The sequence below is a fragment of the Auxenochlorella protothecoides genome (assembly GCF_000733215.1).
Source record: "Auxenochlorella protothecoides strain 0710 unplaced genomic scaffold scaffold106, whole genome shotgun sequence".
NCBI lineage: Eukaryota > Viridiplantae > Chlorophyta > Trebouxiophyceae > Chlorellales > Chlorellaceae > Auxenochlorella > Auxenochlorella protothecoides.
The window spans coordinates 76462-90495 of record NW_011934139.1 but is presented as its reverse complement, the minus strand read 5'-3'; the positions used below and the strand labels follow the sequence as shown (position 1 = coordinate 90495).

Here is a 14034-nt window from a genome sequence, read left to right as displayed (position 1 = left end):
AGGAAGTACCAGGCAGGGCAAGCTGACAAGGAAGTGTGTCCTGGCAGCAAGGTTCCAAGGCACACACCATTCGCTTTGCCCATGCACTTTGTGATACACCTAGCAGCACGCCTCATTGTAACAAGATAGAATGCGCTCAAGCTTCTCATTCTGGGTATCCTGCATGGTCACGAGACTGACACCTGATAGCCCACTTCAGCCCATCAAACGCCGTTCCTCCAAGTGTAAATGCTGCAAATGATTCTCCTGCTCCATCATGCGGCGCTCCAGTGCATCATGCGCGCGTGCTGCTTGCAGAGCCTGCTGCCCTCTGATCTGGTCGGGATTGACTGATGATACCATAATCCTGTGCAGTTTGGGGGTTCAAAAGCGGTTCAGGGGGTGGTCAGGGCGCTCAGTGCTCGTTGGCAAGTGGCTTCCAGCATGGCTGACCTAGCAACCAAATGCATGCCCATTTGGCGCGGGCTCAGTTTCAAGATAGGACTCGGAATTTGATCTCCCCAGGGATGATCACAGATCAGGACTGCCATGGCCTCCCAGACAGCACTCCCCTGCCCACTACCCGCCTGGAGCCCGGGGTGATGCTGAAGGCTGCCAGCTGGCGTCCGAGGTGCGCACTGATGTCCTCGTGCCCCTCGCCGGTCTCCAGGACCAGCCTCTGTGCTGCCGCAGGGACGCCCATCAGTCGCTCGATGAGCGCCCGCAGCCTCTGCACCGTCAGCGACTCTGCGTTGGGAGGCGGTGCGGGAGTCGGATCGCAGGGTGCAGGCGGCAGGATCTGACCCCCGGCTGTTTCCCATCGCAGCGTGCAGCTCTTGGTTGCCTATGAAACTATCTAGACACCGATGGGCCCGCATTCATCCGACTTCCTCCACCGACAAGCAGCACCTGGCAGGCGCTTGATGACCACACGCTCTTCATGGTGCAGGGCGATCTCCAGGAGCCGGCTGGACCCTGGCCCAGTCCCCCTGGAAGCCAGGGCAGGGGCAGGGGCCCCCAGTGCTTGCAGCAGAGCGGGGTAGCGGGGGTGGCAGGCGAGCACGCCCTCTTTATCCTGCGGGCTCGCAGCCAGCTCATCTGATGAGCAGGGCGGGGGAGGGCGATGACCCTGTGCTCATCAGGCATGGGCCAGGCAGAGGTGCAGCGCCTCATCACACAGGGCGTCGGCCAACCCCTGCCTCCGACGAGTTCAGCCGCATTCAGGGCCCTCAACTCTTCCCCCGTCGCCACCCCACCAGTGACTTTACGGAGGTACCACAGCTCAGCATCCCTCCGCTCCTCAGCCGCCACCTGGCTGCCGTTGAGCTGCACCAGGCCCCCCAGTCGGGCGATGGTCTGGGCTCGTGCGGTGGCGGGGGCCCGAGTCCACAGGGGCGTGTCAGTCAGGCGAAGGCTGGCCAGCGCTGGCAGGCCGTCCAGGGCCTGAACTTGGCTCCAGCTGGACACGCGGGTGCCGCCCAGGAGTAGCGTACGCAGCGTGCGGAAGCCAGGGGGGCAGGGCACTGCGCAGTCGCTGTCGTCGCCACTGCTGCCCCAGGGGTTACCCGTGAGGTTGAGGGTTTGGAGCGACGGGAGGGTGGCCAGGGCTGCCACCTGCCGCCAGCTGGCAAGGAGGTTCCCGCTCAGATCCAGGGACTCCAGAGCAGGGAAGGTGGCCGTCAGGTCGCACTCACCCTTCTCAGCAGGGCTCACGTCCTCCACGCTCTCGTCGCAGAGGCACAGCGCGGCGAGGGAGGGCAGAGAGCGACCGATCCGCAGCGCGCCCCCCCAGCCCACCCCCGTGCTGGACAGAACCAGGGTCCGCAGGGCAGGGAGGGGCGGCGGGGGCGGCAGGGCGGGGACCGCCTCCAGCCGTGTCCCCGCCAGGCTCAGCGTGCGCAGCGCGGGCAGGCTCGAGAGCGCCGTGGCAGCCGCGTGCCAGCTTCCGAGCAGGGTATCGCCGGCATCCAGGTCCTGTAGGCTGGGCAGAGCCTGGGACAGGTCATCAGGGGGGTCCTGCGAAATGTATTGGGAACAAACTCTGTGTGGTTGGAGGGATGTTGTACGAAAATCACCTCCGAGGTAGCAATCGACCTGCCCTGAGCTCACCCTGGCGGCGACGTGCATGCCAAGAACGCTGGCGTGGGCTAGCATGGTCAAGTCCGAGGCTGCCGCCAGGAGGTCAGCCCTGCCCATGACCACCACACCCCGCCCTTTGGGGTGCTGGCCGGGGGACGGCAGGTCCAGGCTGGGGGCCTCATCCCTGCAGTACCTCTCCCTCAGGCCCTCCAGGAGGCTCATCACGGGGAGGAGAGACTCTACCAGCTTCCGGGAGCGCACGAAGGTCGCTGGAGTCCCAGGCCGCTGACATGTGAACAGTCTCTGACCGGCCACACAGCCGTCATGCTTTCCTCGGGAGGCATCGTCCCACTCCACGCCCGTCCATTCCCCAGCCTGATTGGGTACACTGCCTATGTACCTAATAGTGCCCCGATGGGTCCCTTGGAGGACGATGCGGTCACCCACTCGCATCTCGTGGGTGACCTTCGTAAGTGATCTGGGAGGCCTGGAAGTGGATGCAGCTGGGATGTCTATACCAGTAGACGAGGGTCATATACACATGCCTTCAAGCCCTTGTTCGTGAATGTGGCAACGAATCATGCCGAGGATCCATCTGCAACACGGGGCCTGGCTGGCATGGATCCTCGCGCGCCGAGCTCAAAATACGCCGGAGCAGCTGGCAGTCAGCAGATACTTCATAGACAGTGGTGTCCAGGAAAGTATCAGCCAGAGATGTTTCGACCAGAATACAACATAATCAAATCAACTCATTCATAATCGCGTGGGGCTCTGTCCACCGGCAGCTGTGCCGATGGCAACCCTCCCTCTGGGTCAGCTGATCCATGCCCATCGTTCAACACATGATATAAGCATGATGATGACCTCGAATGGGAGGTCTCTGACCCATCGTGTCGAGATGCAGAGGGTGAGGTTGGTGGATTGCGATATCTGTGGTAGGTCACTATGTGTAGCACCCAAGGCGAGCTGCGGACTCACCGATACTTCAGTATCGATCATTCCCTCGCCGTGCAGAAACGGCTGCGCGGAATGGTGCGTGTTGCTGCGCGACACGCCTCGATGCATCCCACTGGTGCGCTGCTTGAGTGGTGGTGGGCAGGAGTGGCTGATTGGAGAGGGGAGACTTTGTGGGACTGCCACAGGTCCAAGGACGCCGTTTACCATGCAGGCCTGCCAATCCAATGTCACCACTGCACACACAGGTCCACATGCCCTGCCCCTGCGGGCTTTGAGCTCGACAGTGTCTGAGTTGGCCTCTGGAATCACTGTGCCCAAAGCTGTCCTTGAGGCCTGGAGCCTCATCGCCCACAGAGCACAAAAGGCCATGCAGCAGGTCTGGGGCCTGGCCCAGCACCCTCAGGCGCTCCAGCTCTTCTCGAGCACTCACAGGGCCGCGCAGCAGGCTGCATGTGCAGCTGCTCGCGTGCTGCAGGAGGTGTCGGACCTGCTGGCCCACTCCCTGTCCGCCCTGGGCCGGCTGGTCCAGCCTGCCAGGCTCAGGCAGTGGCTGGCGGTGCCGCGGGAGACCTTCAAGGCCCTCCAAGCCAGCCTGAACAGGCTGGCCGCCGACCTGGCGCGCAAGATCAAGCATGTGCAGGCTGAGTGGCGTGACGCCCTCCTGGGGTCCCCTGGTCAGCAGTCCGATGCCGAGGAGAGCAAGGGGGCGACGCTGGGCGGACCCCGGCGCGGGGGCCGCATGCACGGCCCCTCTGACCGGCGGCCCCGGCACCGGCGGCGTCATCGCGGCGCCTTGCAGCGCAACTACGTTGCCGCTGCCCCTGAGCGCGCGAAGGAGTCGGCGACAGGGACCAAGGGCCCCATACCTTGGACAGGCGCGGCTGCCGTGGCTGGGAGGGTCCGGGGGTCATGGACGGCGGTCTCCCAGGCCCTGCCCCGCCTCCCTGCGCCCGTCGTCCCCACACCCGCCATCTGCCTCGGGGCCGCCCTCCTGTGTGCGGCCTCCCTGGCGCTGGCGCGGTCGCGTGCTGCTCGGCGCCGCTCTGCCGCCGCCAGGGCCGCTGCAGCAGCCGCCAGTGCGGCTGCGTCCCGGCCAGACCTCCGAGCGCTCAGCAACCGCCTGAGCAGGGTTTTGTCACCTGTCCAAGCCGCTGCCTCCACGGATGCCACTGGTGGGTTGGCAGGGATGAGGGACTCGCATGGCTTTCTCATAGCACAAGGATACTTGAGTGAATCTTGCCAGGACCCACGATCCCCCTCATGCAGTGTTCCAGGCCGTCAGCAGGAAAGGCAGGGTGCTGGCGGCCGGCGCCGACACCGACGCTGCGCAAGGCGCATGCGCTGAGGCAAACGGAGCTGCGCCGGGTCCGGCAGGGGAGATGCAGCCGGCGTCCCCACCGACAGACAGACTGGCCACGGTCTCAGACGTCCCTCTGAACCCTTTTACACCAGGGGCGGGTGGGAATTTCGCTCAGGGCGATGCCGTGGAGGAAAGCAATCCTTTCCTGACGTCGATTGCAGACCTGGACGGTCTCAGGGCTGACATCAGGCGGAGCAGCAGCCCCATCCCAGGCACGAGGAGGCCAGTGTGGACGAGACCGACCCTGTGTGGGGCAGCGCATGCTTTTTTAAGCACTGTGTAACATTCAGCGCCCTCCCTTCCAGGTGTGCTGGAGGAGATGGAGATGGATGAGCATGCGCGCAAGACCTGGGAGCGCTTCCTCAAGCAGACCAAGGTATGGGGGTGTCTGGGTGTAGCCTTGAGGGTGGGGAGGCGGCGACGCTCGTGGTTGAACTGTTGGATGATCAGAATGCTCCCTCTTGCATTATCTGCAATCCGAGCAGTGCCCAAGGACCGTCGCAAGTCTCCCACTGGCATACAAACGCTCGATGACGAGCGCCAGTGTGTTCACGCAGCACCCTATCACTGGACACCCCGCAGTCGCAGGTGCAGCAGTCCAAGTGGTGGGACCCCTCCATGAAGCAGGAGGCCCTGCCTCAGAACTGGATAGACTTTTCCGCCGGCGACGAGCAGTAGCCACGCAGGAACTGGCCAGGAACAAATCGAGTGTAAATGTCGATTCCTGTGACAGACTCTCACACAGTTTGGGACAGGGTTGGATTTTCAAACAGACAGTGCAGGCCTGGAGTCCTCAGAACCACTCCCATTGAATTACTCAAGCCCTTCTACCCTGCGCGTCCCTGCGATGGTCGGCGCCCACCGCATCAGCGACGGACTTGAAGCCGTCGCGGGCGAGGCAGGCGGCCAGCTCCAGCTTCACGCGCCGCACCAGCGCCGGCCCGCTCAACGCTAGCGACGTGTACAGCTGCACCAGGGAGGCCCCCGCGCGGATCTTGCGGTAGGCCTGCTCCCCCGTAGACACGCCGCCCACGCCGATCAGGGGCAGGCGGCCGTGGGTGAGGCGGTACAACTGCCCCAGCACCGCCGTGCTGCGCTCGAAGAGGGGTGCCCCGCTCAATCCGCCGGCCTCGGCGCCGGCGGGGTGCGCCGCGACGCCTGGCGGGCGCTCCAGGGTGGTGTTGGAGACCACCAGGCCATCAACGCCCTCGGACAGCGCCACGGCGGCAATGTCCCCCAGATCCTCCGCCGTGAGGTCGGGCGCGATCTTGATGAGCAGCGGCGGGGCGGGCTGCATGAGTTGATGGGAGTGAGGGGTGGCAAAGGGTGGGACACGATCCTTTGCAGAGAGACGGGGCACTTGCAGGCTGCCTTGACAAGGCAGACGCCTGCCGGGAGCATGCATGGCACCATAGTCTGCCATGGCTGACAACTACCAACAATGTCCAAAGATGCAGGTCTGGCACTGGGGCATCATGCCAATACCCAACACAGCGTCAAGGAGAACGTCAACACACCTTCCCGTGCCAGGCCAGGGCATCCCGCTCGGCCTTGACCCGCCGGACCAAGGACTGCAGCTCCCGCCTGCCCTGGAGGGCGCGCAGGCCTGTGCATGGGGCCAGGCGGAATCGCTGTAGAGGGGGGCACGAATCGCCGGCAGCGAGCGGGCATGTCGCTGGCACGGAGGATGTCACAGCGTGCACCCAGTAGCCCATGTACCCTCCACCCGCACCAGGTGTGTTGGGCGACGACACGTTGATGACCAGGTAGTCGGCAAGGCGTGCCAGCTTGGCCACCCCGATGCAGTAGTCGGCGGCGGCGTCCTCGGTGGCCTTGTTCTTGCCCAGGTTGACGCCCAGCAGGCCCGCAGGGGTGCTGGTGCTGGGGTCATCTTGCCTGAGGGGTGTGAGGGGGAGCAGGGGGGGTGGAAAGGATGGAGTTTTCAGGGGACGGAGAGCTCTGCATCGCGCAGAGTTCCGCCTGCCCTCGACATGAATATATGCCTCGGGTCCGATGGACGAGATGCTCGCCGCCAGACTGCCTCACCGGTTGCGGAAGGTCTTCAGCCGCTGGCGGACGGCGTCCACGCCGTCATTGTTGAACCCATATCGATTGATCACAGCCCTGTCAGGACAGCAGTGGGAGATCTTGTTGGGGTGCAGGCAAGTCATCAGAACCTGCCGGCTTGCTGGGCCAAGACAGAACATTCCAGCCTGGTTCACACAAGCTGGCGCGATGCATGGTCAGCAGCTGCCATGACGTCCCCTCAACACCCCCAACCTACCCCTCCTCCTCTATCCTGAAGACCCGAGGCTTTGCATTTCCGGGCTGAGGGAGCGGAGTGACCGAGCCTGCAGGGGAGGTGGGGCGGAGCACGTGGACATGGATGCGAGCAGCGTGCCAAGCCTCTAGCTCCAGGCCGGCTCAAAGTGCAGTGAGTATACACCTCAGAACACCTCAAACATGGGGAGCCGCCTTACAACCCCCTGTCGTTGCTTGCTTGGGGGATACTCACCAATCTCGACAAACCCAAATCCTAGGTTTAAGAGGGCCTCAGGCCCCTCTGCACTCTTGTCGAACCCAGCTGCCAGGCCTATGGAATAGGTATCAAAGGCGATGCGATGCACTGAAATAACAGGTTCTGGAAGCCTCCTCAGTCCCCCTTGAGCAGCCTTGTGCTTTGCAACGGCTTGGCGACCAAAGCTGCACACGCAACTCGCCAGCACCCAGCCTGACCGAGCCCCGCATCCCCTAATCAACAACCCTACGCACACACACACACACCAAGCGGGTTTGGGAAGTCCCGGTCCCACACGGTCGTTCTGAGGCTGGGGGGGTCTGGACGGGTCTCCTTGGGCAGCAAGCCATGTGCCGCCGCCCAGATGGCTACATTGTGCGCTGTCTCGCCGTCCAGGAATCGCAATGCAGGCCCTGCACCCAGAATGAGACATGTTGACACCCCCTCGAGGGTTGGTCAGTGTCGATGGGACCCAGCAATTCTGGCGTACCTGACAGCGCTGCCACATCGAACTCCAGCTGCTTGAAGTCATGCCTGTATGATGCCAAGAAGCCCGCCGACGCGCCCCCTGCAACATAGGCCAATCGCCTCTGCACGCAAAAGGGTCGGAACTATTGAGTAGGAGGGACTAGGAGGGACTCTTGTCTTCAGAAGGGCGGTTGCCCGTCACACTCCAGCTCTGTGACCTCACCCATGCAGCTGCCAGCGACATCTTGCGAGCTACACCACGCCTACGAAAGCGTGACCATAAAATTGAGTCGTTTGTGCTGTTATAGATTGGGAGACTTTGCTTCGTGCGGACCTTTGCATTGTTTCCCCGTTTCGTCGCCCTCGCTCCTGTGTGTGTGTAGTCATCATTCAAATCCGGTATCCTTCCACGCCAGGGGGATCATGTGCCTTTTTCTGTTGCTCACGAAGGTCAACATTGGCGAAGGCTTCCGCTGCTTGTGATTTTGTCGAGTCAAACCAATGGTCAGAAGTGGTGAGAGGTTGGTCCTGCCTGGCACGGTGCATCCTGTTTGGCAGTCTAATCATCTAGGATCATGATACAGTCATCCTCAGGCTCCTCCTCTTCCTGGAGCAGTCCTTGCAGAAATTCGGGAATAGCACCACTGAACGCACTGGCTGCATGCTCTGCAGAGGAAGGAAAGGATTGCTGGATTGATTCGTGCGCCTCAATTCTCAGCCACGGACCCTGGAGTTGTGATTTCGCAGCTCCAGCTACCCCAACCCAAGCACCTCACCCACCTCCGATTGAGTAGGTCATCCCCTCGCCCGACCCACTCCTGTCCTTGTTGACGTTGATGTACCTGCTCCCGGACAGCACATTTGGTTGTTGTGGGTGTGTCAGGAAAACCCAGGCGGGAGCTCTTCAGACTGCACCCAGCCTTGGCACGTGCATCCATACTCCTCCACCCCGCCGCACCATTGCGCGACGAAGAGCTCCAGGCATTCGTCCACGCTCCCAAGCTCCGGATGGTGCCTGTCCCCCTTGTGGACCCCCAGCTCCGCCAGGTGGTGCCACAGCTCATCTGAGGCGGGGACGGGCCGTTGGTCTGAGTAAAGAGATGGGCAGTCCCAACCAGAAGTTCGACGAGGCGGCTCTGCAGCTCACAGCAAAGTGCCATGGCTCAAAAACCCTCCAGCTGCCTTCCCACGGCACCACACCCTGGTCCACGCGTCCCCCGGCCAGGTGCAGGATGGAAAGCACGGCGATGAGCAGGGCCCGCCGAGGCCCAGCCCCTGTGTCCAGGGGGGCGGCGGCGGCCAGTCGGGCCGGCACGAGGCTCTCCAGCACATAGTAGCGCTGCTTGGTCCCCGCCTGCGAGGCCGGTGCATCGTCCTCCACCTGGCTCTGGAGAGTCACCGGCTTGGTGGACCGAGTCACCTCGCGCGCCAAGATGCCAAACCTGGAGGCCAAGAGCCAGCGCGCTTTGAGCGGCACGATCCTATGGTGATCGGGAGGGAATGGTACTTGGAGGGGAGGGGTCCACAGCAAGGAGATGGGAGGGCGGCCAGTGCATGCAGAGTAGCCTCCCGTCCCTGCGATAGGCGCCACCCAACGACTCACTGGCTGACGGACTGGTGCAGGTGGGCGCCCTCCCTGGCCGCGCTCAGGGCCGCGCCAAGCTCCGAGCGGGGAATGGGGACCCCGGGGCGGGAGGCGTGCCGGAAGAGGAGGAAGCGCAGCGCTGCTTGGACGAGGTTGGCTTCCTCCTGCACTGGTCCAGTGATAGGGGGCAAAGTGGTAGGCAACCTTGAAAAATTGACCGATGATCATTCTAGAGGCTGCGTGCGGTCCGTAGGGAACACAAAATCAAAGTTACCAGTCCCAGCCCCCGCATGCCTACCTACCTGCTGGGAGATGTGAGTCCTTGAACAGCTGCGATTGCCCAGCAGCTCTGCCTCTTTGAGCTGCGGTTGACAAGATAGACTGCAGCATGAGGTGAATGTATACATACACCACCATCATGCTGAAAGAGAAACACCTTTCCCACAATAAAAGTGTGCAACGAGGTTGTTACCAAATGCAGGAGTAAGGTGACACCATGCCAGGAAGCTCACCTTCTGCGCAAGTGTCCTTGCTTCGGTAGGAGTCAGGCGGAGGGTGTGTTCTTGAGACGGCGAGGGCTGCGATGAGGGTCCTGCAGGGGAATGGGAAGGAGCTGGAGGTCCTACCTCAAGTTCAGTTCATGGCTTTTGATGGTTATGGGGTGACAGCTCCACCACCACTTACCTGCTGCGTCTGGATCATTCTTCATTCTAGACTGGCTGCCTGGGGTTTTCCTTTTCTTTGCCAGCATTGTACGCGGCGAGAAGATCGACAGGTGCACAGAGGGCTCGGTAAGTCCCGATGCTATCTTGAGCAAGGGCGCAATACCCCTTGCTACTCAAGACCTCACTCTGCCATCGCGCACAATCCCTGTCGCTTTGTCAAGATGGTTGTCAATTGCCATTTCCTACAGCGGAGTGGTCGATGAGGCCACAGGCATGGCGCACACTCTCATCCCTCGCCCTCCCATGTTCGAACTTCTCTTGTGCGCGCGTGATGAGCGTGCGGTGGTCCGAGAGTGGGGTTAAGTCGTCCCCTTTCATTGGACGTGGGCGTGCCTCCCTGGGAGTCGGGTGTTTTGGAAATCTATTTAGACGTGTTTGAGTAAGGTAGTGAGCTTTAGCCGGACCCGTTGGGCTCCCTTGCACGACTTGCCCGCAACCGCTCACACCCCCGGTCGGAACGCGGCATCCCAGGCCCGCATCGCACCCCAAGGCTGGAGGGTCTCCGGGAATGGCCGTTGGGAGACCTGGTCTGTTCACTCTCACCCCAGATGAAGAGAGGATAGGTGGGTCGTCTCCGCGCATGAATGCCCAAGGGGAACTGCCTCGCGCCCTGCCGGACCATGCATTGCATGGGAGAGACCGGTCAGCGCAACACCGCGTCACGCCAGTCTTTCCCGCACCACAGGTGACAACCCGCGTCATGAGAATGATCAGCCCAGCACATCCAGTGGGGAGACGTATGGCGAGCAGGCCCCCCTGCACCAGTACAAGGAGAGGCGCGACACCTCTGCACCCGTGGAGGAGAGCAGCACCGACTTTGAGGGCCGGCGCATGGGCGGGTTCCGGAACACCGTGAGACAGCTGTTCTTGCGAGGCAACACTGTGGAGGGCGCCGGGAAGAACCACAAGTACAGCACGGCAGGGTGGGGGGGGGGGGGGTTGGGAGAGGGCGCCCTGGCGGAGCAAGCAGGCAGTTGTGCTGTGCCGCCATGCCCATCTGGCGGATGCGTGCAGCGCATGCCGCACAACCATTCCCACCCACTCACGCGTGGCACGAGCAGAGAAGGCGCGCCTGAAGCAGATGCAGAGCATCGACTACCTCGCCCCCAGCAGCCGTGTGTACCGGCAATGGCTATCCGCCCAGGCACGCAAGTGGGGGGTTTCAATGGCATAAGAGGGAGGTGTGCACATGTGTATCTCATGCCTGGATTTGCCTAGAGGGCCTCGCTCTGCACACGAGGGAGGTCTCTGGGTGATTCTCTCGACAAACACTGCGCCTTTCCCTCACTCACCCCTCTCAGCCATGGCAGCGGTACTGGGATCGCTGGATAATGATGGCGGCCATCGGCATTGCGGTGGGCATCACCGGCTTCCTCCTGCACCTCCTCATCCACATCCTGGCTGTGATCAAGATCGCGAGCACCAGGTGCGGGCTGCTGGAGCGGGAGCAGATGGGAGTAGGGTGATGTGCGACCGAGCTGGGGAATGTCTCCCAACGCACCCTCTCTCCAACCCGCCCTTCCCACCCACGTACCCCTCCAGGTGGCTGCTGACGCACACCCATGTCATCTTGAGCTGGATCTTCAACCTTTCCTACTCCCTGGGCTTGGTGTACTGCTCCACCTGGCTGGTGGTCAACATTGCACCCGAGGCAGCCGGGGCTGGGGTGGCAGAGGTCTCGGCCTACCTAAATGGATGCAACATCCCCAAGGTGAGATCATGGAGGGGGAGCGCACGAAGGAGGATGGTGAATGTGCAAACGCAGGAGAAGGGGATAGCCCAGGGGCTTTCATGTCGGCTGCAGGGTTGAAAGTGCAGAAGAGTCTTCAACTCTACATGTATCCCTGCCTGCGTGCACCTCACTCTCGCATCACATACCTCCCCGGCAGATTCTGAACATCAAGACGCTGGGTGTCAAGTTCCTGTCTGCTGCTACCGCTGTCGCCTCAGGCCTGCCTGTCGGACCAGAGGGGCCCATGGTCCACATGGGGGCCATCATTGGTGGGTATCAAATACAAAAGGGGGTCTGGGATGTTTGTGCATGTGGAAAGGGATGATGTTTGGGGGATCAAGGGGACAGAAGCTTTGTGGATTGAGTTACAAGGTGGCTGATGACATGGCACATTTGAGGGCACATGCAATTCCCCCCATTGCCACCAGCATGGCCCCATGAAACTGTCACATGTACATGCGCATGGACAGCTTTGAGGAACAAGTGGTCACATCCCCTCTCCCCCTTCACAACACCACCCTTCACAGCCTCCGGGATGAGCCAGGGCCACTCCACCACCCTGGGCTGCGACTCGGGCCTCTTCCGCCGCTTCCAGAACCCCAAAGACAAGCGCGACTTTGTGACCGTGGGCGCCGCGGTCGGCATTGCCGCCGCCTTCTCTGCGCCCATCGGCGGCATGCTGTACGTGTTTGAGGAGGTGGCCTCCTTCTGGCAGCAGGCGCTCAGCTGGCAGATCTTCTTCGCCAACATGATTGCAGTGCTGACAGTCGACACATTGCGCAGCGCCGAGTCGGCGCTGCAGGAGGGCACCTTTGGCCTGTTCGACCGCGAGTCCTCCACCGTCTTCTTTGAGGTCTATACCCAGCTGAACAACCACGTCATGGCCATGGTCCCCGCCGCCCTCTGCGGCCTGCTCTGCGGCCTCCTGGCCGTGGCCTTCACCATCATGAACCTGAAGGTCATCCGCTTCAGGGGCAGCGTCATCAACCCCGACCGCCGCCTGCGCATGGCAGAGCCCTGCATCCTCATCATGCTCTTCGTGACCATGGGCATGATCCTGCCCCTCTTCTTCCCCTGCACACCTACCCAGGTGAGGAGGATTGTTTTGGAGGGAGGGGGCGCTGGGGGAAACGACCCATCTTTGGGGGAAGGGGGGTCCTATTCCTGAAGATCGGAAAGGGGAGACGCTGCAGTGCCCCAGTGGCAACGCCAATGGCAACTGGGCCAAGGGCGTTTTTGGTGTGGTGATCGTGCACGGTGCGTTACCATCGTTGCAGTGTGTCACCAGATATCAATGGCAGGCACCCATCCCTCTGCTCCTTGGCCCCTCAGTGCGTGGTGCTGCAGGGGGAGACCACACCAATCTGCCCCGATGGCCAACCCGAATACGTCCAGTGAGTAACCCTATTCAAAGGAGGGGGGGGGTCAGGTAACTAATGCCCGGTAGCAAACCATCTGAGCGCCCATCCTCAACAAACTAGCAGCTCACGTGCCGCACCATGCGCAGTCCCCTCGCTGATGCCGCTGTCCCACCTCTCCCGCCCTCCTGTGTTTGCAGCCGAGTGGTGGAGGAGACGTTGGAGCTGTTCACCTGCTCCCGCACCTCGCATACCAGCCAGGTGCATGGTGGGGGCGGCCCGGGCGACGCCGACGGCCCCGGCGGGAAGGGCAACATCACCATCCCCTCCTCCTACAACGAGCTGGCGACGCTCATGAGCGTCACGGGTGAGGGGAGAGAGTGGGAGCGGTGGACGGGGCCTGGGTGGAGGGACTGCCTGTGCCAGGGAGGATGCTCGGGTTCATGTCCGGCAAGAATCAAATCTTCACACAGACCGACGGCCATGCGAGGCTACAAGTCTGAGATGTGGGGAAGCATGCTGCCCAGATCGGAGCGGTTCGTGCCGACTCTGTGCTCCACCAACACAAGCAACAGTGCCTGATGGTACTCCCCCCATCCGCCTCTTTCCTCCACTCCAACAGGCGAGGACGCGATCCGGCACCTCTTCTCGCGGGGCACACACCGCGAGTTTGGGTATGCGGCCCTGGTGGTCATGCTGGTGTGGTACTTCCTGGGGGCGGCCTGGACAGCAGGGTCTGCGATCGCCTCGGGTGGGCGGGGGTGGTCGGGCTGTGGCTTCCTCTGGCTGCTGGTGGGGCTCGGCGTGGGGCGCCGGCGAGGGTTGACCAACGGGGGGCAGCGCGAGGAGCCGGGAAGCTGCATGGGCGGATCCCATTCCAAGAAGCCCGCGTGGACGGGCCTGTGCGCAGCTGCAGGCCCACTCCTACCAGACGAGCACATCCATCCCGCTGACATGTGCCCCCCCCCCCCCCCCACTCTGCCAGGCGTCTTCGTGCCCATGCTGTTGATAGGAGCGTGCGTGGGCCGGCTCATCGGGCTCATCATGGTGGACATGGCGGCGCGCAACGGGGCGGGGTCCGAGGGGTGCGTGGCTGGGGCGGTCCTGGCGCCTGCCGGCTTGCTGGGGCGGGGGAGGCTGATGCTGTGGGCACCAGGGGTGAGGCCGCTGACCGTGGCAGATGCAGGCAGGCCCTCCCCCGCCTCGGCCTTGCATCCCAGTCTACTAGTCTGCAACCCCCAACCTCCCCTCACACCCCTTCACCCCCGGGACC

The 14034-nt window shown here is 62.5% G+C and overlaps 4 protein-coding genes across 4 annotated transcripts; 1 reads left to right on the top strand and 3 right to left on the bottom strand.

The window, feature by feature from the left end:
- Positions 1-717: 717 nt before the first annotated feature.
- F751_0433 (Tubulin-specific chaperone E) lies at positions 718-2511 on the bottom strand (the record flags this gene model as incomplete). The annotated part of the gene is made up of 3 exons (XM_011397617.1): positions 718-726; positions 889-1995; positions 2089-2511. The coding sequence occupies 3 exons, from the start codon at positions 2509-2511 to the stop codon at positions 718-720; spliced, it is 1539 nt and encodes a 512-aa protein (XP_011395919.1).
- An 871-nt stretch (positions 2512-3382) lies between these two features.
- Positions 3383-5053, top strand: F751_0432 (hypothetical protein; the record flags this gene model as incomplete). The annotated part of the gene is made up of 3 exons (XM_011397616.1): positions 3383-4040; positions 4681-4751; positions 4958-5053. The coding sequence occupies 3 exons, from the start codon at positions 3383-3385 to the stop codon at positions 5051-5053; spliced, it is 825 nt and encodes a 274-aa protein (XP_011395918.1).
- A 139-nt stretch (positions 5054-5192) lies between these two features.
- Positions 5193-7605, bottom strand: F751_0431 (Dihydroorotate dehydrogenase (quinone), mitochondrial; the record flags this gene model as incomplete). The annotated part of the gene is made up of 9 exons (XM_011397615.1): positions 5193-5666; positions 5893-5981; positions 6108-6271; positions 6422-6499; positions 6660-6726; positions 6891-6968; positions 7160-7306; positions 7384-7483; positions 7585-7605. 9 exons carry the CDS (start codon positions 7603-7605, stop codon positions 5193-5195), a joined length of 1218 nt encoding a protein of 405 aa, XP_011395917.1.
- Positions 7606-8133: 528 nt separating this feature from the next.
- Positions 8134-9655, bottom strand: F751_0430 (hypothetical protein; the record flags this gene model as incomplete). The annotated part of the gene is made up of 5 exons (XM_011397614.1): positions 8134-8203; positions 8320-8425; positions 8562-8842; positions 8965-9115; positions 9631-9655. The coding sequence occupies 5 exons, from the start codon at positions 9653-9655 to the stop codon at positions 8134-8136; spliced, it is 633 nt and encodes a 210-aa protein (XP_011395916.1).
- Positions 9656-14034: the final 4379 nt, after the last annotated feature.